The 21,797-nt window shown below is 37.2% G+C and overlaps 2 protein-coding genes and 1 pseudogene across 7 annotated transcripts in view; 2 read left to right on the top strand and 1 right to left on the bottom strand.

Annotated features, from left to right (window-relative positions):
* The window catches only part of LOC111333637 (gamma-2-syntrophin), a 20,341-nt gene extending 18,543 nt beyond the window's left edge, over positions 1–1,798 (top strand). For all 3 annotated transcript variants that reach the window (XM_088747035.1, XM_088747036.1, XM_088747034.1), the window contains exon 21: positions 546–1,798. In XM_088747035.1, the coding sequence (XP_088603161.1) occupies positions 546–653 (108 nt within the window). In that variant the 3' untranslated portion in view covers positions 654–1,798. The remainder of the gene's footprint in view (positions 1–545) is intronic.
* LOC111333629 (elongin-A) lies at positions 1,669–21,797 on the bottom strand. Of its 4 annotated transcripts, XM_088747038.1 has the most exons (14): positions 21,583–21,796; positions 21,372–21,428; positions 14,609–14,860; positions 13,290–13,545; positions 12,827–12,922; positions 10,972–11,025; positions 10,407–10,461; positions 8,406–8,448; positions 7,753–7,854; positions 7,180–7,258; positions 5,114–5,299; positions 4,893–4,941; positions 4,507–4,536; positions 1,669–3,969 (listed from the first exon to the last, which is right to left on the bottom strand). In XM_088747038.1, the coding sequence occupies exons 1-14, from the start codon at positions 21,652–21,654 to the stop codon at positions 3,966–3,968; spliced, it is 1,335 nt and encodes a 444-aa protein (XP_088603164.1). In that variant the 5' UTR covers positions 21,655–21,796; the 3' UTR covers positions 1,669–3,965. The 4 variants fall into 4 exon arrangements, with proteins under 4 accessions (XP_088603164.1, XP_088603163.1, XP_088603165.1 ...); XM_088747037.1 differs by having other exon boundaries at positions 1,669–4,536; positions 21,583–21,795; XM_088747039.1 differs by having other exon boundaries at positions 1,669–4,536; positions 10,972–11,022; positions 21,583–21,795.
* On the top strand, positions 15,872–17,241 carry LOC148736590 (uncharacterized; annotated as a pseudogene).

Raw genomic sequence — 21,797 nt, 5'->3', positions numbered from 1 at the left:
TTTGTTTTGAACTTTGTTTGTCTCTTGAACTTTCTTTTGATTGTTCAGTATACAATTTTATTACACGACTTGGGCAGTCAGAGGGCCAATAACTAAAATCAACCAATCAAAATGCTCTATTGCCAGTCAATATTCTCTCAGTACTGGACCGGGCACTGTCCCAAATGGTCCCGAATGATACCGCACTTGTGTCCCTTTGAACTTCAGTTGTATAATAAATCTCTCATTAACCAAGTTTGCTTGGGACTGTACTGAAAGAATATTGGCCCTTGGTCTTTTTTTGTATGAACCGAGCGCAGCGAGATCCGTACTGTCAAGAACTCTGGCCAATATTCTCCCAGTACAGCCCTCGCGCTTGGTTAGTAAGATATACAGAATGTCATTGTCATAGATTCTTGTACAGTACAACTTCTCAGCTTGTCAATAATTATGATTTTATGTTTCTATTGTGTCCTTTCATCTTTGGTGGTCTTAAATTTCTTTACAAAATTGTTGATTATAGAGATGTTTGTTTAACCAGAAGTTTATTTCTTATTACATTTCAGGAATTGGAGTTCACTAATATGCAGCAGGTTTTGACAGTGATGCATGCATTCTATGCTGCCAAAGTTGCACAAGTTGATCCAAACTTCTCTTTTGACAACAGTGTTTGAGTGACATGCTCTCCAGAGATGAATTCCAAAAAAATTACACTTCAGTATATTGATGACTCGATTTTGTGACAAGAACTGACTTTGTTCCTAGCATATTATCACTTTAGAAAATGACAAAGACTATTTTAATTTAGTACCATTTTCATCAGCTTAGGAACCTAATCTTCCTTGTTTTTGGATGGGGTAGACAAATGTAAGCTGTACCTTGCTACTGTTTAAATATCTATACTGTCAAATATCTATACTGTCAAATATCTATACTGTCAAATATCTATACTGTCAAATATCTATACTGTCAAATATCTATACTGTCAAAGTCTCTGCAAACCCCCATTAGAAGGAATTTAGGTAGTGTTAATTATTTTCAAGCCATTTAAACCCAGGAAGGCAAATTTATCTGCAAAGCTTTTTTTTATTTATTTTAGATTAATTTAAACCCTGTGGATTGATAATTCCAATTAAATTTTTGTTATTGTTATCTTGTGATTATGTTATGTTTGGGAGCCTTTATGACAATTTAGAATCACTCAAGCTTAATGTCCAAGCTAATAAGATCACTCTGTATTTTTCTACAATTAAATTTTCACTTTTACATGAAGATTACTTAAAACAAAGTTACCTGCATTGTGTAAAAAGCAACTAGAATCAAATTATTCATTACTGGTCAGAGAAAACATAAGGTGAGTGAAAAAATAACAAACATGTTACTTTACCAGCAAGTTTAGAGCTATTGAACTTAAAGAGATAAAATAGTTTGAATGATGTCACAGTAATTTTCCATAAAGATCTAATAACTTGCTCAGAGGGAAAACATTCAATTTATTCCTGGGTATGTGACAGGATCAATCATAACTGGAGACCCTGTTGATATTGCCAGTTTGGATTAATCTTGTCAAATTGTGATAACATTCTGTTTATGAGTAAAATCTTCTTCACTCAGCAGATGTTTCAGGCAGGTGTGTTCTGTTGTGATGTTAAGACAATGTTTTGGGGAATTAATGAGCACTGACTAATATTAAAATGTGATTGGTTTATTGATATTAACAACAATTAAATTCTAGTAAAAAGTATTTACAAGGAATTTATTTCAAAATTTATGTAAATAAATATATCAAATACAATAAAGTATGTTTTTCATAAAGCTATTATTTGGTGCAAATAGTAATCATTTATGTAGATGTGCACGATCCTTTGCAGTAAAGCACTATTTAAGCAATAGTGAAAATCAGACCTGAAAAAAATTCAGGCCTGTATGGGATTCGAACCACTGACCTCTGCGATACTAGTGCAGTGCTCTACCAATTGAGCTAACAAGCCAACTGGGAGCAGGCCATCAAATTAAGTAATCAGTTATGACTTCTTTATTGGTTGTGACTGATAAATTCACCTTTCAAAACAGAGGTTATCTCTCCTCCCTCCCCTCTGCTTTGAACTCAAATTGAAATGAAAGAGTTGTTTATGGCCTATACCCTGACCAAACAAATAGGATCTTGGAGCACTTAAGATCAATGAACAAGGAAGCTTTAGAACAATTTCCTACATTCATACCTCATCAAAATATTATAAATTATTGTTTAAATATTCAGAGAGGATTTAAACAAAAGAATTTTGTTGATGACCTTTTGGAATCGTGTCTGGTGAATGACCCAAACCGGGTTTTCTAGCTCACTAACAAAATTCCACTGTTTCAATATTCAGAGGGGATTTAAACAAAAGAATTTTGTTAATGACCTTTTGGCATTGTTTCTGGGGAATGACCCAAACTGGGTTTTCTGGCTCACTAACAAAATTCCACTGCTTCAATATTCAGAGGGGATTTTCTCGGCCCTCAGAAGAGGTATGGCCTCAAAACTTTTATAGCATGCACAGTTAATCATGCTCTATCTAACGTATGGATAATTCATTGACAAGATACTGATTCATGATTAACAAAATTCTATTGTTTCAATATTTAGAGGGAATTTTCTTCACCCATAGAAGAGGTATGGCTTTGAAACTTTTGCAGGATGCATATTTAATCACATTTCTAAAGCGTCAAGGTTATTTCACAAATTTCTTTTTGTAGCAGAGATGCACACATAAGAATATTGAGAGAAAATAATTTTGATTATGAGTGTCGTGTCAGGTGCACAAGAGGTTTTAACAGCCCACAGAATAGGTGCGATTTGGACATTTGCATGCAATTGATAGCTTACAGTTCGAAGCTTTTTTGTTCAGTGGGTGTCTTCAATGTTTCACAAAAGGGTAATGATGAAAGGTGAAATCATACTCCGGTCACACTTTGGTGTAGGGTCAAATACAACACAAGCCACAACATACTATAGACCAGGGTTTTTTTTTTGTTTAATACTAAATTCCTTTTGGCGGTTTCGCAAAGTAAAAACAATTCATTGCAATTTCATAAAAAGCTTACACTAACTACTTGCTTAGAGCAATGCTTGTTAAACTATCGTTCTTTCTTGAGGTATTTGAAGGAAAAATTTTAAACCTTCCATAACATTCTTATTCATTTCAAACTCCTTGGCAAATCATTTTGCATCACACCTAGGTCTAATGACATGCAATTCACAATTGAATTTTTTTTCCAATGTCTTCAAGAGTTGGTATGAAACTATTGTGATTTTTTTTTAATTCATATCAAGAATTTACAATCCATTTCTTATAAATTAAAAATTTGGATCATTATTCTATATGTGTTTCACACCTACTTTGATGACAGAATTAGATATTTCAAGTTGCCCAATACTTTCTTCCTAATAATTTTTTCCTTCCTTTGCCTGACTTTTTCCAAGCAACATGGAGGTAATAGAAAATAATATTGCTCACCCTACACAAAAAATTGCAAACAATAAATATTTTACTTAAGAGAGAAATTTGAAATTTGCATCCACTCAATATATTCCTAACCTACCTAAATTATATACAATGTCATAATAATTTGCCTCAACCTTCTAGCTCTAAAGATCTGGTAATCAATTCTCCCCTCAAGTTACTACACATTTCTTGTGAATTAGTTTTGAGAATTTGGTGTTAGATCAAGATAACACCTTCCAGCTGGTAAGTTTGAGTATTCTCAGAGCCTATTTGTAGGATATTGTATGGATGTTATGGGGGAAAAGTTACATGTTTTAAATCCCTTCTTAATTATTTTTCATCTCACCCCTTAAAAATTACGTATGGAACTAATCCACTGATTTCATGATCAGATTTCAAATGACCTGCCAGTAAATCAACCATTAATTTTTTTCTCAAATGCGCTTAAAGCCCAAGTATGGATGCTGCCTCTTTGAATATTTCTTGGCAATATTATGCTCATCTGGGAAGTAAAACATTGAATTTCAGTAGGATCGGTTTGAACAAGAAGTTATACAAAGTGGCATTGTCACTCAAATAGTGATTTTCCTGAAATAATCAGTACAAAATACAAAGGCTATTGGAACTGTGCCTTGTAGTCTTATATGTATGGCCACCTTACGTTTTTTTTTTTCAAGATGGCAGGGTTCATAGTCAGATTTTCAGCACATGTGGAGGCAGTTTTGAAATGCTGAGGTTACTTTTCAGAATTCCAATACCCAGTTAGTGGTAAATTATTCTACAGATATTTCAACAGTGGCATTTAAAATCGTATGACTTCTGGAACCTAATTATCTTTAAACAGCAGGTCAGCAAAAAAGACTCAAAACTTCACAGAAAATATCTCATTTTCTTATAGCTGTTTTAGGATTACTAGATAAATAGTCCCTCCCTAAATTTACCAGTATTTCCTTCTGTATGCCTGTTTGAGTTTCTTTATGACCCATAATACTTCTAACCAAAGAGAAATATTTGTTACTGTCAGTGGCAGAAATGCTACCTCCGCTTAATGCTTGTTGCTGCTCTGCTCCTAGAAGGAAAATAACAATTTAAAAGATAAATACAAGCTCTGAAATCTGAGACATAAGTTCACTACAATCTAATTATTGGCTGTCAAATGTCAAATCTGAATACCGAAAAAACAACACAACATCCTGTCCCCACCCACCCCTCCTTGGGTACAAAGTTTGTCATAAGATCTTTATGGTCATGGAGATCTGTGTAACAGGAATACACGCACTTTAGGTCTCAAATGAAGTTATCATAACTGCTGTTGTAATGGTAATACCAGATTTTTCGACAAGATGGTTCCTTATTTTTTTGTTTTTTGTTTTTGCTAACACCCATAGGCCTTTATCAGAAGCATGTCTCAAAATGCTGACCAACCTCTGGTTTTTGAAGAGTTTCATAGTCTTTTTCATCATCGGTGCTGGTACTAAAAGTGAACAGGAACAGTGTGGTAATTCAGCATTCATTGATAATAATCACTAAAATTCTAATATGTGATTACAATCATGTATTTTTGTTGATTAATTATGGCGATTTTAACTATTGCAATTTCATGTTATTACTTCATTAAAAGTGATCTCATTGTTACAGACACATACATGTATGCTTTTTGGCTGGTGAAGCACTGTGGTTTCTTTGGTGACCCTGTGGAGCCCTTGCTATGGGAGAGGCCATTTGTTTGCCAGCATGATTTCCTGAGCCAGTCCCAAATCTAGCCTGCTTTCTTAGGACTTCACGAGGAGGCTTGGCTTCTGATTCAACATAGGCAAGTTTGATCTGCCGTTCTGCAAAGAAAGACAAATTTTCTAGAGTCGACCTGCACCCTTAAAAAGCCAAGGGAAAGCATACTGAGTACTGAATAATACTTCAAGTGTATGAATTACTAATCACAGCTTACTTGATATAAAGCATTGCAAGTAGTTTTCAATATGAGTAAACACAATAAATAAACTGCTAGATGAGGATTCTTGACTGACAGTGTACGTCAAAAAACATCACTTTTGTCACACAGCTGCAACCAGACCCCTGAGTTTTCTACTCTGATTTAACAAATGGTGAATGCCATAGTGTGTACTATTGAGTTATGGATGCACACAGGAGGTTGCTAAGTATGAAAGAAGCGTAAGAGTCGCACGAGGCGATAGCCAAGTGCGACTCTAGCTTCTTGAGTGCTTAGCAAACCTGCCAAGTGCATCCATAACTCAATAGTGCATGCTATGGCATTATAACATAACTTATTGAGCTACATCGCAAAAAAATGTTCGTGTAGTCTTACATGACAAGAGAAAACCAGTGCGCGAAAATTCATTCATAACAACCGACTGCACAACAGCAACTCAATAAAGTTTAATCATGCTTCCTGGAATACCGACCAAAATCCTCTTTATAAGGTCTGTATCCAACAACCGGTGAAAGAGTTCAGCAGAACTATGAAAAAACTGTGGTGTTTACCATTTGTTTTATAACATAACATTGATACATTGTAACAAGAGTTCCCTTTGAATTTAGAAATCTTATGTGATCAGAAAAAACAAGCGCACGCAGATAAAATAGTCTTAGCATTTGCTCACGCCAGCAGCATACACCCATGGGCAAATAGTAGATGCTGAATTAAACAATCAGAGTACACACTTTGCTTTAGTTATGTTATAAATTTGTGTAGAACTCATGGCTAATACCCCCAACAACCAAAACAACTTCTCAACAAGACAAGAAATCAAGAAGTAGCAGCAGACATCTGATTTCCTTGTCAATTTACAGACTGAGGTGATTCATTATGTAACCAGGCAGTGCTTGAACTTGGATCCACTACTGCATGTGGGCATAAAGAAAGTTTGACGTGTTCCCTTGGATCCGCTACTGCAAGTGGGCATAAGGAAAGTTTGATGTGTTCCCTTGGATCCACTACTCCATGTGGGCATAAAAAAAGTTTGACGTGTTCCCTTGGATCCACTACTGCATGTGGGCGTAAAGAAAGTTTGATGTGTTCCCTTGGATCCACTACTCCATGTGGGCATAAAAAAAGTTTGATGTGTTCCCTAGGATCCACTACTGCATGTGGGCGCAAAGAAAGTTTGATGTGTTCCCTTATTAACCTTTTAACCCCTAAGAGTGATTAGCATCTAAATTCTCCTGACCATACCATTGCTGAATTAAGCAATACGATGATCATTAACATAAGAAGCTTGACAAATGTAAGCAAAACAGTATGGAGAATATGCCTCTAGCCATTTTTTTTTTCACTGTATTACCGCAGTAGGGTTGGACAAGAATGGAACACATGCAAACCATGCAAGTAGTCCACCCAATAAATCCCTCCCCAGGGTAAGACATCCATCACACAGTAATCTCGTGCGTGGGAAATTAACGTCTCCTACCCCTAACCCTGCAGAAGACAGAAGACGGGACCTCCATTTATTTGTCCCTATCCAAGAAGACTAGAATATCTAACCATTTCTTGATGTTATAGAGAGACAGGATATTCTTCTCAATTATTTTAAGACCTTGAGTGTAGGTCTGGCCAGGGCTCGAACCCTCGACCTCCCGCACAACAGTCCAGCCCTCTATCTATTGAGCTAACTGGGAGGTGGTTAGCATATTGATGTTGAGGTGGAAAGAGTTAAGTCTCTAATGTGTTACTATACAGCTACCATTTTACACTTACCAGGAGTTTTTGCTGCTTGATTGGCACTTATTTTAGCATGTATTCTTTTTAGCCTCATTTCTCTTTCACTTTCATTTTGCTTATAGAAGAAACAAAATTAAAAATACATGACATGTAGCTTTGTCATGAAAATATATGTGACCAAAACTCTTCCCTCATTTAACAGACCCACCACAGACCCACCACAGACCCACCACAGACCCGCCAAGACCCATAACTTGAGTATAGTTCACACTCCTTTGAGACGTGTTCATCCCTGGGGGCAAATAATTACTTGAAATCAGAAGCTCAAAAGTGGTAATTAGCAGTGAACTCCCAGTTCTGAACAATTTCTCATTTGATCTCTACAGTACTGCTTCTGAGTTTTGGAATTCAAAGTTTTTTTTCAAAGAAGCACGCCCACCCACCTTGAGCAATAGCTTCGTCACAAAGAACGGTAGCATTTTATTATTTAATGATGGCCAACTCAGAGGCTATTGTCACCATGGAGGTGAAACCAGATTATAGAATTATATAGAGTCAGACAATTGGCCTGATGTCACATAGAATGGAATGTAACAACACAATACTTACCATGTACAGTTCCCTCCAGGTCTGCCCTGTTTTTGGTTTTGTTCCTTTGAATTCTCTGCTGCAATGCCTCTCCCAAAGTAGGTCAGTATCATCAATGAAGTACTGCAAGAAAAAAAAAATTATTCAAACTCTCAAACACCATCCCTAAGTCTCTTAATGTTACCTTCATTTCCCACTTCCAAGACATTCACTTGAGCCTGATAGACTCACATATTGAGTGCAAAACATATTCACAGCAAGAAGAACATTATTAAGCAGGAAAAAAGTAATCCTAAATGCATTCAAGAGCCCACAGATTCATCAAATCAGGTGTAATTCTGACAAATGAATTAAGGCTGATAGTTTCGAAAGAAACTGTTTGGGGCTGCGTCGGTGGGAGTAACGAAATAATTTGGATATATCAACAAAGTTGAAATGGTAAATTGGCCACCGTAATGATTACAAAAGCTGACGTTTCGAGCATTAGCCCTTCGTCATTCGCTCCGACGAAGGGCTAACGCTCGAAACGTCAGCTTTTGTAATCGTTATGGTGGCCAATTTACCATTTCAACTTTGTTGATATATCCAAAGTAATTCTGACAAACTTGTTGCTGCCATGGGAAGTTTTTGATAAGTAACATTGACTAAATAAACAGCAAAATGTTTTTACTTACAGGGTTACAATCTTCCAAATGCAAGAGTTGCTGAGGAGTGCACCTAAAAAAAGATTCCATAATATAGTAAATGGTTGGTGCCCACAAGTGTCAGTTGATTAAGTGTGTAGTCTGATCCTGGTAAGAGAGTAGGCCTGGGAAGAACTGTTTCTAGTAGCTGTAACTGATATTTTGAGAATCACAGCAGATGTTATCATCAGAGTTAAATGAGGAGCTTCAGTTGAGTGTTATAACACTTTCCCTACCTCCCTGGAAAGCTGATTAACTCACTCAGACATTTCATAAAAAATTCCAACAACTACTGCATCAAGCAAATGACTACAAGACAATGACATTCAGCAACCAACCAAGCAGAACAAACCTACTTTATTGACAGATTGAAGCTGACCAATCAAATATTTTTGCTACTTGGGCCTTAAAGCCAATAACATCATGTCAAACTTGACCATTCGGTTTTCCCAAACCAAGCTTATACCATCCAAATAATTACTGATCCCCATGAAATTCTATTGTTCTCTCTCTGCATTAAATCAACGATTGTAGTCTTTAAGATGACAAAACAACTGTATAAGGAAACGGAGGTGGTCCTTTTTGTTGGCAGGGAGATTATCAGGGGTAACATAATTAAACGCGCTAAATAAGTATGCTGCAAAATCAAAAATATTGCAGTGTCCAGGCTGCAATATTAAAATATTGCAGTGTGCAGGTTACAATTATTAAAAATATTGCTACTTCCACTCCTCAAAGACTTTCAAAACCCATGCCCATTTCCACCAGCTGGCATCTGAAACCCAACTTTTGTCAAGTTTTTCGCATTCTGAAGCTGTAATTGGCATTCTAAATCTTTGCTCTATTTAAAAAAAGAAAATGGAAACGCCGCCTTTAGAAGTCGATAAAGAATTAAAACACTGACAGAAATGTCCAAACGTTACACTACATTATCTTCGATTTCTGCTAAATTATCTGCCTTCGTAGAGCTCTGTGTAATAAATAATCCTTCGTCTTCCGACGAATCCATCCTCTTTCTAAACCTAGGTTCACACTGAGTAAAATGACTGAATTCTCTGGCTTATAAAATATGCAAATTAGCAGTGTTCCACACTTTGCACGAATTCCATCATTAGAACTGTTTTGAACAACTATAACAATGAGCTACAATAACAACCCTCGGCACAATTAAAATCTAAGATATATTCATAACAACAAAGAACAATAGCAATGAGCATCACAATTATCACACATAGGTGTGACTAAAATCGAAGATCCAACACAGACACAGAACAATAGGATTTCATGGGGATCAATAATTATAATAGATAATTACTTCGGCACATGGCATTATGAGAAATATTGCAGCCAGCTGAGGCCATAGGCCGAAACTGGCTGCAATATTTCTCATAATGCCATATGCCTCAGTAATTATCCATTAACTAGCACCTGACAACCCCTTGACTCTGATGATGACTTCTGCTCATGTTGTTGGTGGCAACATTCCTTTTAATGATTTTCTCACTCAGGCAATCAAATTACAAAATCAAAAAAATCCCAGTATTAAGCTAGTTATCTCTGTCAAAAAATTTACAAATGGACATCAAGAATTACATACTAATTGTTTCAAATTGAAAGATTATAGTTGACCTATCCTTTATCAATTCACCTTGCTGAATACACATGCCACATGCATACTTTGAGGACCAAACAAAAAACTGTATTTATTATCTATTATTCATAACTATGCAGTTCTTCCAATAAATTAATATGTTGAAGACTTAAAAATACTTGATTCGTACATTTTTAATAAACTTTTAAAATGTTTTTAATTGTTTTGTACTGTTTCTATTCTTAATCTAGTTTTAACTCATTTACCATTTGAAGTTTTTATTCAATTGATGTTAATTGTTGTATATGCAGGGCCCCACCAAAGAGTACCTTCAGTGAAGTGAGCTCCCTTTTAAAATATTGTTATAATTGATAAGTAGAGTGAAAAAAAAAAAAACTTACCTTTCAAGAACAGGGTGAATAATATCATAAGGTACTCCACCAGTGTCACTGAGAGCTGGGGTTAAATATGAAAAAACAAGAATGATAACATTTCATTTATGCAGCTGCCATGAAAGCTACAGATGGGTATACAGCAAGAGTTACACTCTGGCTGCCATAATCTGTTATACAGAGGCGGATCCGGTAATTTTTGATTGGGGGCGTCCAAACTTTGGTTCAGAAAGGACTGTTGGACTCTTTGAGGCAAATTACTTCTCCCCCACACCCCCTCCCACCAGTCGCGGTTGCACGTTATAATTCCTTTGCCGCTTACCGTTTATTTGGATTCATTAAAAAAATCAGCCAGTTAAAAGTGATAGACAATCCTGTCTCAAAGTTGTAAGCGTCAGGTTTGATAGGGGGATCCGGACCCCCCGGACCCTCCCCCTGGATCCCCCACTGTTATATATCCCTTCTTAGGAAAGGAGGATGACAGAGATCATAGAGATAAGAGATTCTTCTTTGTACAAATAAAGGATGGAAATTGTTAAATGGTGCAAGTACATCAGGAAAGAAAAATTTATACCATCAATGTTCTCAATCAAGATCTTCATTGACAACTCAAACAAAGATGACACTGCTGGGAGATACAACAAAAATTCACAAGTATTAAAATCATTGTAAGAAGCCTAATTTGCTCAGAATTAGCAACAATTTACACAAAGTAGAATATTGTAATTGCTGATATTCAATGTATGCTATGTACTGTTTCAGTAGTGGTTAACCTTTTACACCCTAAGGCCTAACATCAGTATGGATATTCTCCATACTGTTCTCTATACATTACCTAAGGACCTTTTCACCCTAACATCAGTATGCATATTCTCCATACTGTTCTCTATACATTACCTAAGGACCTTTTCACCCTAACATCAGTATGCATATTCTCCATACTGTTCTCTATACATTACCTAAGGACCTTTTCACCCTAACATCAGTATGCATATTCTCCATACTGTTCTCTATAGATTTCCTAAGGACCTTTTCACCCTAACATCAGTATGCATATTCTCCATACTGCTCTCTATAGATTTCCTAAGGACCTTTTCACCCTAACATCAGTATGCATATTCTCCATACTGTTCTCTATAGATTTCCTAAGGACCTTTTCACCCTAACATCAGTATGCATATTCTCCATACTGTTCTCTATAGATTTCCTAAGGACCTTTTCACCCTAACATCAGTATGCATATTCTCCATACTGTTCTCTATAGATTTCCTAAGGTGCTGACAAGGAGAATTTTAATAAGTAGTCTCTTAGAAATTCTCCTTGAAATAAAAGCTAGTGCTAAAAAGTCACAACGTTTGGACCTCTCTGAGGTCATTTTCAAGTGAGTAAGTTTTCCAAATCAGCATAAATATGTTGAAGCAAGTTGAACACGATATAATGTGGTAAACGCTAAAATATGTGAAAAAGTGTAAACAATATACAATGGAAGAGAATAAAAGAATAAAATAATAAAATAATTGTGGCACGAATTGTTCTAAACAAAATGATAGTTTGGTGCGAATTGAATCGCACTGTTTGTTTAGTGTTGGTTTCAGTTCTTTGATAAAAAACATTTCAAAGACAAGACAGTCAAATTTGTTCCGACACTTCCTTTAGAATCAGAGAGCAGCATGACATGGAGCCAGAAGACATCACACAGAGTTTTTGAATCTTAAGGAAGTGTCAGAACAAATTTGACTGTCTTGTCTTTGAAATGTTTTTTATCAAAGAACTGAAACCAACACTAAACAAACAGTGCGATTCAATTCGCACCAAACTATCATTTTGTTTAGAACAATTCGTGCCACAATTATTTTATTATTTTTTTCTTTTATTCTCTTCCATTGTATATTGTTTACACTTTTTCACATATTTTAGCATTCGCCACATTTTATTGTCTTCAACTTGCTTCAACATAGTTATGCTGATTTGGAAAACTTACTCACTTGAAAATGACCTCAGAGAGGTCGAAACATCGTGACTTCTTAGCGCTAGCTTCTATTTCAAGGAGAATTTGTTCAACAATCAAGAGCTTCTTCAGTAGGTGATCATTTCCTTTATTCTCCTGACCTTAATGTTTGATTCAGGGGTGATATTGTAAGGAGAAATTAGATGCCAGCCACTCTTAGGTGTCAAAGGGTTAAGTAATGAAAAGGTTAAAATTCAAACAATATTATACAATGTAATTCATCACAATTTTTTTTTTTTTTTACGGCAGGAGATCTAGCAAGCTCTGCTGAGCTTTTTAAAGATACCCATTTAATTTACAGGAATCATAAACATAATGAATGTCTATGAAAGTAAAATTGGCAATTAGCGAGAGAATAGGGAATAAACATGATTAACACTGACAAAAAAAAATTATTTCATAAAAATCAAGGTGTACTAACTTGTGACCGTAGTTGCCACTTTTCGTCCAGAGAATACTTGAGTGCGGGATTTTCTGGACATGAGTGCATGCTCATCAACCACACCAGTGACTAAACCTTGGATGAAAGAGACAAATGAATTCAGAAATCATTGACCATCAATCTCTCATTCTAGAGGTCTCACTATTGTGTGTGTATGTTGCAGTTTAACATGATTTTAGATTACAACAATTTCGAACTGGTTTGATCCCTGGCGGAAGGCAAATCAGACAAGATGAAAATCAAGCAGAGATGCACAAGTAAAATCAATGATAAGCATTGTTCATTGCTGCACACAGATTAAGTGTAACTTCTGTGAAGATGATTTTTTTTCACACATGAGTGATAGCACATACTAGGCACATCAGGGGCATGGAGACCCTAAATTGAGATAAACATGCTTTGAGAAATTTTAGAAAAATAAATAAAATATTTTATTTGATACCTCTATGCTTTTTAGGTGAACCATCTGGGAACTCAGGTAGTCTTATTGGTTTATAACTTGGTTGGATGTCTGGCAACAGAGCGTTGTTGACTGAAGATGATGATGGCAGAGGTGGAAGATCCAGTTCATCTGTTCTTATGTCACGTGACGACGATTTTGTTGCTGTACCAACTGACGATAAAGGTCTTTTCTTTGGTTTCACATTAACAGGTTCACATCCAAATGACACATCACAAAGTTGCAGTGTTGGCCGTGTCTGAATAAAAAAAAGTCCACTTTAACACAGATTTAACATCTTATCATATAGGGGGCAAAATTACTGAATTGTGATTCGTCAAGACAGAGGGCATTTTTTCTTAATTTTTTAAATTGCCCCAGGCAAAATTACCTGAAAATGATTGGCTGAAAATCGCTTAGCAACGGCTGCCAAGGTAAAGAAATTTCTGTTTGTTTTGTAACAATGGCGTCCCGTTTTTCACGAGATCAGTAAGAAAACTTTTGCCCCTTATATTATAAACAAGTAATCACATGGTTCCTCGTAAAATTAAGGACTAATATCACTTGTGTTTTTGGAAGTTGCAAAAATTGCCCTCGTCGCTGCGCCACTCGGGCAATTTCAGCAACTTCCAAAAACACACGTGATATTAATCCTTAATTTTACTCCGCCCCATGCAATTACCTATACTTATTGTAAAAAATGTGTGGGAGACGTGTCAGACTTCATAGAAAGAAGTCACATTCAAACCTTAGCAGGGAAAGGAAACAGGGACAAGGAAACGAAACAGGGACAAGGAGAGGAAACGGGGACAAGGAAAGGAAACGGGGACAAGGAAAGGAAACGGGGACAAGGAAAGGAAATGGGGACAAGGTAAGGAAATGGGGACAAGGAAAGGAAACAGGGACAAGGAAAGGTTTAACCTGTGATGAAGTAGCATCCCATATAGGAAGGAAGACATGCTTATAACTGCACCATGCTGCAAAGACCAGGATGAGCTTCTGATAGCTTCATAAAATTTTTATCAATAATTGTTTAAAATAATGCATCCTTTGTTTCAAGTGTGAATTGCAATACTTATAATTCACTATATAAAATTCACGGACTCCTTGTAACATTTTGGCGTGCGAGATCGATGGCACTCTTATAGCTAGAGGTTAGCTATTTAACCTTGCTTGTCTGATGAGTTAAATTTAACCTGCTGCTTAACCTGAGGTTAGTATTAACCTCACTTTGAATAACAAGACTAAAATGTTATCCCAAGGTTAGGCCAACCTAACCCTCTTTTGAAAAACTAGGCCCAGAGGTATAATTCTGATGGTACCTTTGAGTTAATTTCTCCACTTTTGTGACTGGACCTGTGATGTTTGTTGTTAAGAAGATCCACCTCTGATTCAGTTGCTGCAGGACCTCTTGGAGTAAGTAAATCTTTATCATCAACATCAGGTGGTGAAATGCTAGTGTCCTTATCTTGTTTCAAGAGATCTTTCCATTTTGACACAAGAGAGGAAGCTATATCCCCAATGTCATTGCCTCTTTTTCGGAGACGATTCACAGCCCTTCCAATCCCGGTTGACTTCAGAGAAAAGACATGGATATAATAATATTTGTGCAAGTCATCAAACATTAGTATAGGTAATCACATGATTTCGAGTGCAATTTGGAATAAATAAGCACGAGTAAATTTTTTCAAAGAGTAACAAAATTGCATGAGCCCGTAGGGCAAGTGCAATTTGTGGTCTTTGAAAAAATTTACAAGTGCTTATTTATTCCAAATTGCACGAGAAAAGCATGTGATTATCTATTAATAATATACATGAAATAATACAAGGTAGCTTCTTATAACTACGCAGAACAAAAGCGTGCGCATCATGTGCAAAAATAACTTATTCAAACCCTGCAAGTGACATTGACCTTGACATTGACCTTGACGTTGACCAATCATTCTGACCAATCAGAATGTCTGGTTTGTTTGTTTCTTTGCACTGAATTAACTCTCCTCTGCACTGAATTAACTGAAAACTGCATTCATCTTAACCAATCAGAACTAAGAAATTTTTTCATGTATATTATTATGCCTAAAAAACTGATACACAGCATTACTTTTAGATCATCATTATTCTTTTGTTATATTGGGGACATGTCCCCTGGTTGATAATTTTGTAAATTCTCTTCCCCTGACCACATGACAACCCTTTAAAAGCATTGGAAACAAAGGGCTCAAAACTCACCAATCACTATACACCAATCTTGAAAATTCACACAGGGATTGTTAAATAGATTAAAAGTAGCTTACTTCAGTGACTAACAAGCATGATCTCGTCTTCATGAGGGAGACAGATCATATTCACATATCATTCTATAATCATATTAAATTCAATTTATAAGCTTCCTTTCTCCAAGGAAAAACAAAAAGGTAACGTATAATTCGATATTTCTACACTTTAAATGGTTCACACTGCAATATATTCATACGTCATCATACCCATGATGCATTTGAAAGTAAAGGTGAGAGAGCACACCATGCAGTTGTCGTTGTTTTCTTAGTGAAGATATCCTGCAAAATACAACGTTTCTGGCAACAAGGATGGCTGGCAGGGCACTTTTAGGTAAAGTCAGGGAGTTTAGTCCTGAGAGAGAGACGTTCAGTGCTTATGTTGAAAGAATTGAGATGTTTTTCACTGCAAATGGTATCATCGAAGCAGCAGGCCAAGATCACGAGGTGACCAATGAACTGGTCAAAGACAGACAAAGGGCAATCTTTCTCACAGAAGTTGAGCCTGAAGTTTATTCTACAATAAGCAATCTTGTGGCGCCCAAGAAGCTGAAGGAAATTCCACTGACTGAACTAATCAAATTTCTGGAAAAACACTACAATCCGCGTCCACTCGAGATTGCAGAAAGTTTTCACTTTGGCACACGTAATCAAAAGCAAGGTGAATCCATGAATGATTTCATTGTTGCACTAAAGAAATTGCCTATCTACTGCAATTATGGACAGTTTCTGGACAGAGCTCTGAGAGATCGATTTATGGTCTCAACAATGTCAAGATACAAAACAAGTTGCTGAATACTGAAGACCTTACATTTGATCGAGCATGTCAGATTGCAAAGTCCATGCAGATGGCTGAGAAGAATTCGCAAGAATTTCACCCTGCTGTTGCCATGGGAGAAAGTGAAAGAGGAACTGTTAACCAACTTAAAACTGAGAAAGTTAGTGCAAAGGAACACTCGTCAAACAAATCATGTTTTAGATGTGGAGCAGAACACAACTATAATAGTTGTAAGTTTAAAAATGCTAAATGTTTTAAGTGTTCAAAAATAGGGCATATCGCCACAGGATGTCGTGATAAAAGTGAAGAAAACAAAGCCAACTCAGTTTCGTCTAAGGGTAGCATTCACAACATGCAAAGTAATGATGAATATGATAAACTGGGTATATTTTCTGTTGAATCCAGTGTATCGAAGAATGATAAGTACAAAGTCAGCATGTCAATCAATGGCTGTATGTGCAAGATTGAAGTGGATACCACAGCGGATCGCTCAATTATGAGTAAGAGTACTTATACACAAAAATTTAGTAGCTTCTCCCTTGCACCTTCAAATGCTATACTTAAGACCTATACGGGGGAGCCGGTGAATGTGTGTGGGGAAATGAGATGTGATGTGGTATATAAGGGCCAGATTTACTTGTTACCCTTGTTAGTTGCAGATTACACAGGGAAACCAACCTTGCTTGGGAGGGATTGGCTTACTCGTGTTAAGTTGGATTGGGAGAAAATCTTCCAGATTAGAAGCCCAGAACCTCATGGAAACACAAATCAGCTTCACGACTTAATTTCAAAGCACAAGGTTCTCTTTGAGGAAAGTTACAAAGATCTTCAGGGTTTGGAGGCCCATATAACTATTAAAAAAGTAGCAAAACCTGTTTTCTTTAAACCCAGAAAGGTGCCATAATTATTTCTTAAAAGATGCAGTTGAAAGTGAGTTAGATAAGCTGGAGAAGAATGGAATCATAAAGAAGGTTGAGAGGTCACAGTGGGCAAGCCCAATAGTGGTAGTACCCAAAGCTGACAAATCAGTCAGAATATGCGGTGATTATAAGGTCACTAGAAACCAGTCAGCAGAGGATGAACCAGACCCTCTTCAAACCACACAGGACTTGTACACTGCCCTTAGTAGCTCCAAAGTTTTTAGTAAACTTGATTTGTCGCTCAACTTAGTGTTGACAAAAAAAGCCAAGAATACCTTACTATAAATACGCACAAGGGGCTGTATTCTTACACTAAGCTTCCTTATGGGGTTAAGTCCTCCCCAAAACTCTTCTGGGAAAAAATGGACTTCATATTACTGGAAGTAGAAAAGTGGGTTTGTAAGCAAGATGATATTCTGATAGGTGGTTCAGATTCTCAGGAAAATCTGAGAATCCTTTCAGAGGTGTTGGAACGGCTGCACAAATATAATGTACACTTGAAGCTGTCCAAGTGTGAATTTCTGAAAACAGATGTAGTTTATCTTGGTCTACGAATAAGTGAAGCTGGACTGTAGCCAGTCAAAGAAAAACTTGAAGCAGTTAGAAAAGCACCAGTACCCCGTGGCATCAGTGAGTTGAGCTCACTCCTGGGAATGATCCAATATTACCATTCCTTTCTTCCAAACCTAGTGAGTACTCTAGCACCCCTTCATGATCTTTTGAAGAAGGGAAAGGCATGGGTTTGGACTGCTGAGTGCCAAAAGGCCTAAGATGCCTGTAAAGAAGGCATCATAGGCCTTACATAGGCCTTACAAGTGACTCTCTGCTAGTTCACTATGATGTCACTAGAGAGCTTAGGCTGGCCTGTGATGCCTCCAGTTATGGGCTTGGAGCTGTCATTAGTCATGTGATGGATGACGGCAGGGAAAGGCTCACATGGCTCGACACTAACAGTAGCCCACTAGCCACAGACTAGTAGAAATTCAGTTTTGGCTAGTGGTTTTCAATTTCCACTGGCCAGTTTGGCTAGTAAACAGACTGGAATTGTTGTAACATCTAAAGGCATCTGATATGTCACTAGCCACTTGGCTAGTAAGTTGAAAAGTTAGTGTCGAGTCCTGGCCCATAGCTTGTGCCTCAAGAACTTTAACACCTAGTGAAAAGAATTACGCCCAGATTGAGTGTGAGGCATTGTCTATCATCTATCGGGTAAAGAAGTTTCATCAATTGTTGTATCGTGAGAAGTTTAGTTTGGTCACTGATCACAGACCTCTGCTGTCAATTCTTGGACCAAAGTCGGCCATTCCCACATTAGCTGCAGCCTGGATGCAGCGGTGGACCCTAGTTCTGTCAGCATATGACTATGAGATTGTATTCAAACGATCTGAAAATCATGCTAACTGTGATGCATTGTCACGACTGCCACACAAAGGCTCTGATCTAGCTAGTGAAGCTTCAATTTATCGTGTAAGTGCTGTTGATGATGATTTTCCCATTTTAGCAAAAGATATTGCTAGAGAAACCCAATATGATCCTGCAATGAGCAAGGTCTTTCATTTTGTTATGTCTGGATGGCCAGGCCAGTCAGATGTGAGGATAAAATGCTAAAACCTTATCACAATCGTAGGCTAGAGTTGTCCTGTGAGCAAAGTTGCATTGTTTGGGGTTCAAAAGTAATCATCCCACCTTCTCTAAGAGTCAAGATGTTGAAGGAGTTGCATTAGGAGCACCCTGCTATTTGTGGGATGAAGGCAATGTGTGTGGTGGCCTAAAATGGATGAGGAAATAGAGGATGTAGTGAGGTCTTTGGGGCAGGAAACTTGGCCTGTCCGAACGTCCGAGACGGGTAACTTTTCCATTCGGATGAGGAAAAAGGTGATCGAAGTTATCCGATTGGACAAGTAAGTTGTAGAGCTCTGACGTTGCCTGACTTTGGATGAATAATAAATCATTTTTTCCCATATTTTATAACTAAGTGCCTTGAAAATAAACTTTCTCTTCTTTTTGTGGAAGTTGGTGACGCTTAGCGAAGAAATCAAAGACAAATTTATTTCCATGCGATCCTTGCTTTACAGCGACCTGAATCGCTTGAGTATCGGCAATGTCTCAATCAAAATTGTTTAAATTTTTGAAAAGATCACAGAAGCACTTAGGAACGTCAATACAGACAAGGATGTTCCTTCCAAAAGGAAAAAGATTGAAAATAACAAAAAAAAATATGAAACCAAGCGTGTAAGAAAATTTCAGTCCGCTTCGATGACATAATTCGACTGGGTTTGTTATGAGCTAAGAAAATAAAAATGCACTGCTCCACTTGTCGGAAGTTTCCAGAATTAGCAGATAAAAGCAGCCCGATGTATATTGGATGTGGGGATGGAGTTCAAAGATTTAGATGAGAAACTTTAACTGCCCATTCAAAAAGTCATCAACATGTTGTTTGCCATACGAGACTGCTGAATGACCAGAAACGGGAAGACAGCCCATTGCAAAAGATGTTTTCGCGAATACGCCAGGAATCACATGACCACTTGACATACACCGACAGAAGTATGAAAAGAATATAACTTTATTCAATTTGTTGCATTGAATGTTTTTATTGACTAATTAGCTTTTCACTTAACTGGGACATGGTTGAGATAAAATAAGGATTTTTGAAACCCTAGATTGCTGTTACCGATTTTTGGGAAAAGTAGTTTTGTGGTCCGGACAAGCAAAATACACACAACACTTGTCTGAAGGGACAAGTGAATTGAAAAGAAAGTTTCCTGCCCTGGTCTTGTACAGTGTGTCAGAGCACTAGGAGCTCTCTGCCATGTGCACCTTTAATTCCATGGAAATGGCCAAGTAAACCATTCCAGAGAATTCATGTCGATTTCTGTCAAAAGGAAGCTGACTACTTCCTTGTAGTTGTTGATAGCCGCTCCAAGTGGATAGAGGTCAAACATATTACCTCAACCACCGCTGATAAAACAATTGATGAGCTACGGTTGATTTTTGCAGCTCATGATTTACCAGAAGAGCTAGTCTCTGACAACGGTCCTCAATTTGTGTCCCATGAGTTTTCTGAGTTTATGCGTAAGAATGGAATAAATCACACTTTGGTCCCTCCCTATCATCCACCATCCAATGGGGCAGCTGAGAGGTCTGTGAGAGTGTTGAAAGAAGCATTGATAAAGCAAGTATTGGAGGAGACCAAGGGAATATCCATGAAGCATAGATTGGCAAACTTTTTGTTTAGGTATCGCACAACTCCTCACAGCACGACTGGTGTGACCCCAGCAGAACTTATAGATAAACGTAAATTGAGGACAAGGCTAGGCTTAGGTAAACCTGATCTAGATCAAGCTGTTCAACACAAGCAAACTAAGCAAACAGTTTATAAGGATCCTAAAGTTGATACAGAGAGATTTTTCCAAGAAAATGACAGAGTGCATGTATGAAACACCAGACCAAAATCTCAGGTTGATAGATGGGTTCCAGGGACAGTTGTCAAAGTTTGTGGTCCCAGAACATATATTGTTAAAACAGGATGTCGGAATCATTATTTCCACGCTGATCATTTGATTTTAGGGCTTTATATGGTTGAGGAGGCTGAAGTTATGGTTCCCGAGTCACATGAACAGCCTAAGCAAGAAATACAGGAAAATCCTAACAAAAACTCAGAATTGTCACAGATATCAGATAGCTGAAGTTCAACTGTGCCAATGGCACCTTTTAGTTTAGGTCATGACGCTTCCGCCTCTCCATGTATTTTGAGGAGATCTAAAAGCATTAAAAAACCTGTTGATAGACTTAACCTTTAAGCATCTAGGTATTTTCATTTGTTGCTTGTTATTGTTGAGTTATGTTGAGAGAGAAACCCCATTTTACTCTGTGGGGGAAAGTAGTGTAATACATTCATACGTCATCATATCCATGATGCATTTGAAAATAAAGGTGAGAGAACACACCATGCAATTGTCGTTGTTTTATTAGTGAAGATATCCTGAAAAATACAACACACACGCGAAAAGCATTTCGTTGATTCCAAATGTGGAATCTGCCGTATACAAGATCGCTTAAATCTTTAGAGCTAATGGAAATTTAATAAAATGCAAATTACGAAGAGACTTACTTTCAAAACATCCAGAGTGATTTGTAGACGATCAAGTTCTTCAAGATATTTTTTGATCTACAAATTGAAGCGAAAAATAAGCAAAGTAGTCAATTAAATGAAGTGCTAGTTTTCCAGCATGACTGATCTTACAAGAAAAACAAGAAGCACATTTAAAGACGTGAATTCATAAAATTCACCCAGGTAACAATATACACAAAGACAAGTTTACCTTTCGTTCTTCGAGTCCCTCATTGTTCAATTTTTTATGAATCTTTTGAATATAGTTCTCAAGAGATGGCATAACGATCTCGTCAAGATTTATCTGAGTCTAAAACATCGAGAAACAATGTTTAAAAGCCAGAAACGAGCTCTCATCCGCAGGGAATTAATTCATTATTTTCGCTGAAAAGTTGTCTGCGGCGCGGTGTCGAGTTCAAGCCTCGT

The sequence above is a fragment of the Stylophora pistillata genome, chromosome 2, assembly GCF_964205215.1.
Source record: "Stylophora pistillata chromosome 2, jaStyPist1.2, whole genome shotgun sequence".
Lineage (NCBI taxonomy): Eukaryota > Metazoa > Cnidaria > Anthozoa > Scleractinia > Pocilloporidae > Stylophora > Stylophora pistillata.
The sequence above is the reverse complement of the archived record's forward strand: the minus strand, read 5'-3'. Positions and strand labels throughout refer to the sequence as shown.

What these genes read in the sequence shown, in the direction of transcription:
- LOC111333629 (XM_088747038.1), bottom strand. Translation starts at nt 21,654, where the DNA reads ATGCCATCTCTTGAGAACTATATTCAAAAGATTCATAAAAAATTGAAC. An exon ending in GTGGAGAAATTAACTCAAAG is followed by an intron (nt 13,546 to 14,608) that starts GTACCATCAGAA and finishes TTTTTTATTCAG; the next exon opens with ACACGGCCAACACTGCAACT. An exon ending in ATTCACCCTGTTCTTGAAAG is followed by an intron (nt 8,449 to 10,406) that starts GTAAGTTTTTTT and finishes ATCTTTTTTTAG; the next exon opens with GTGCACTCCTCAGCAACTCT.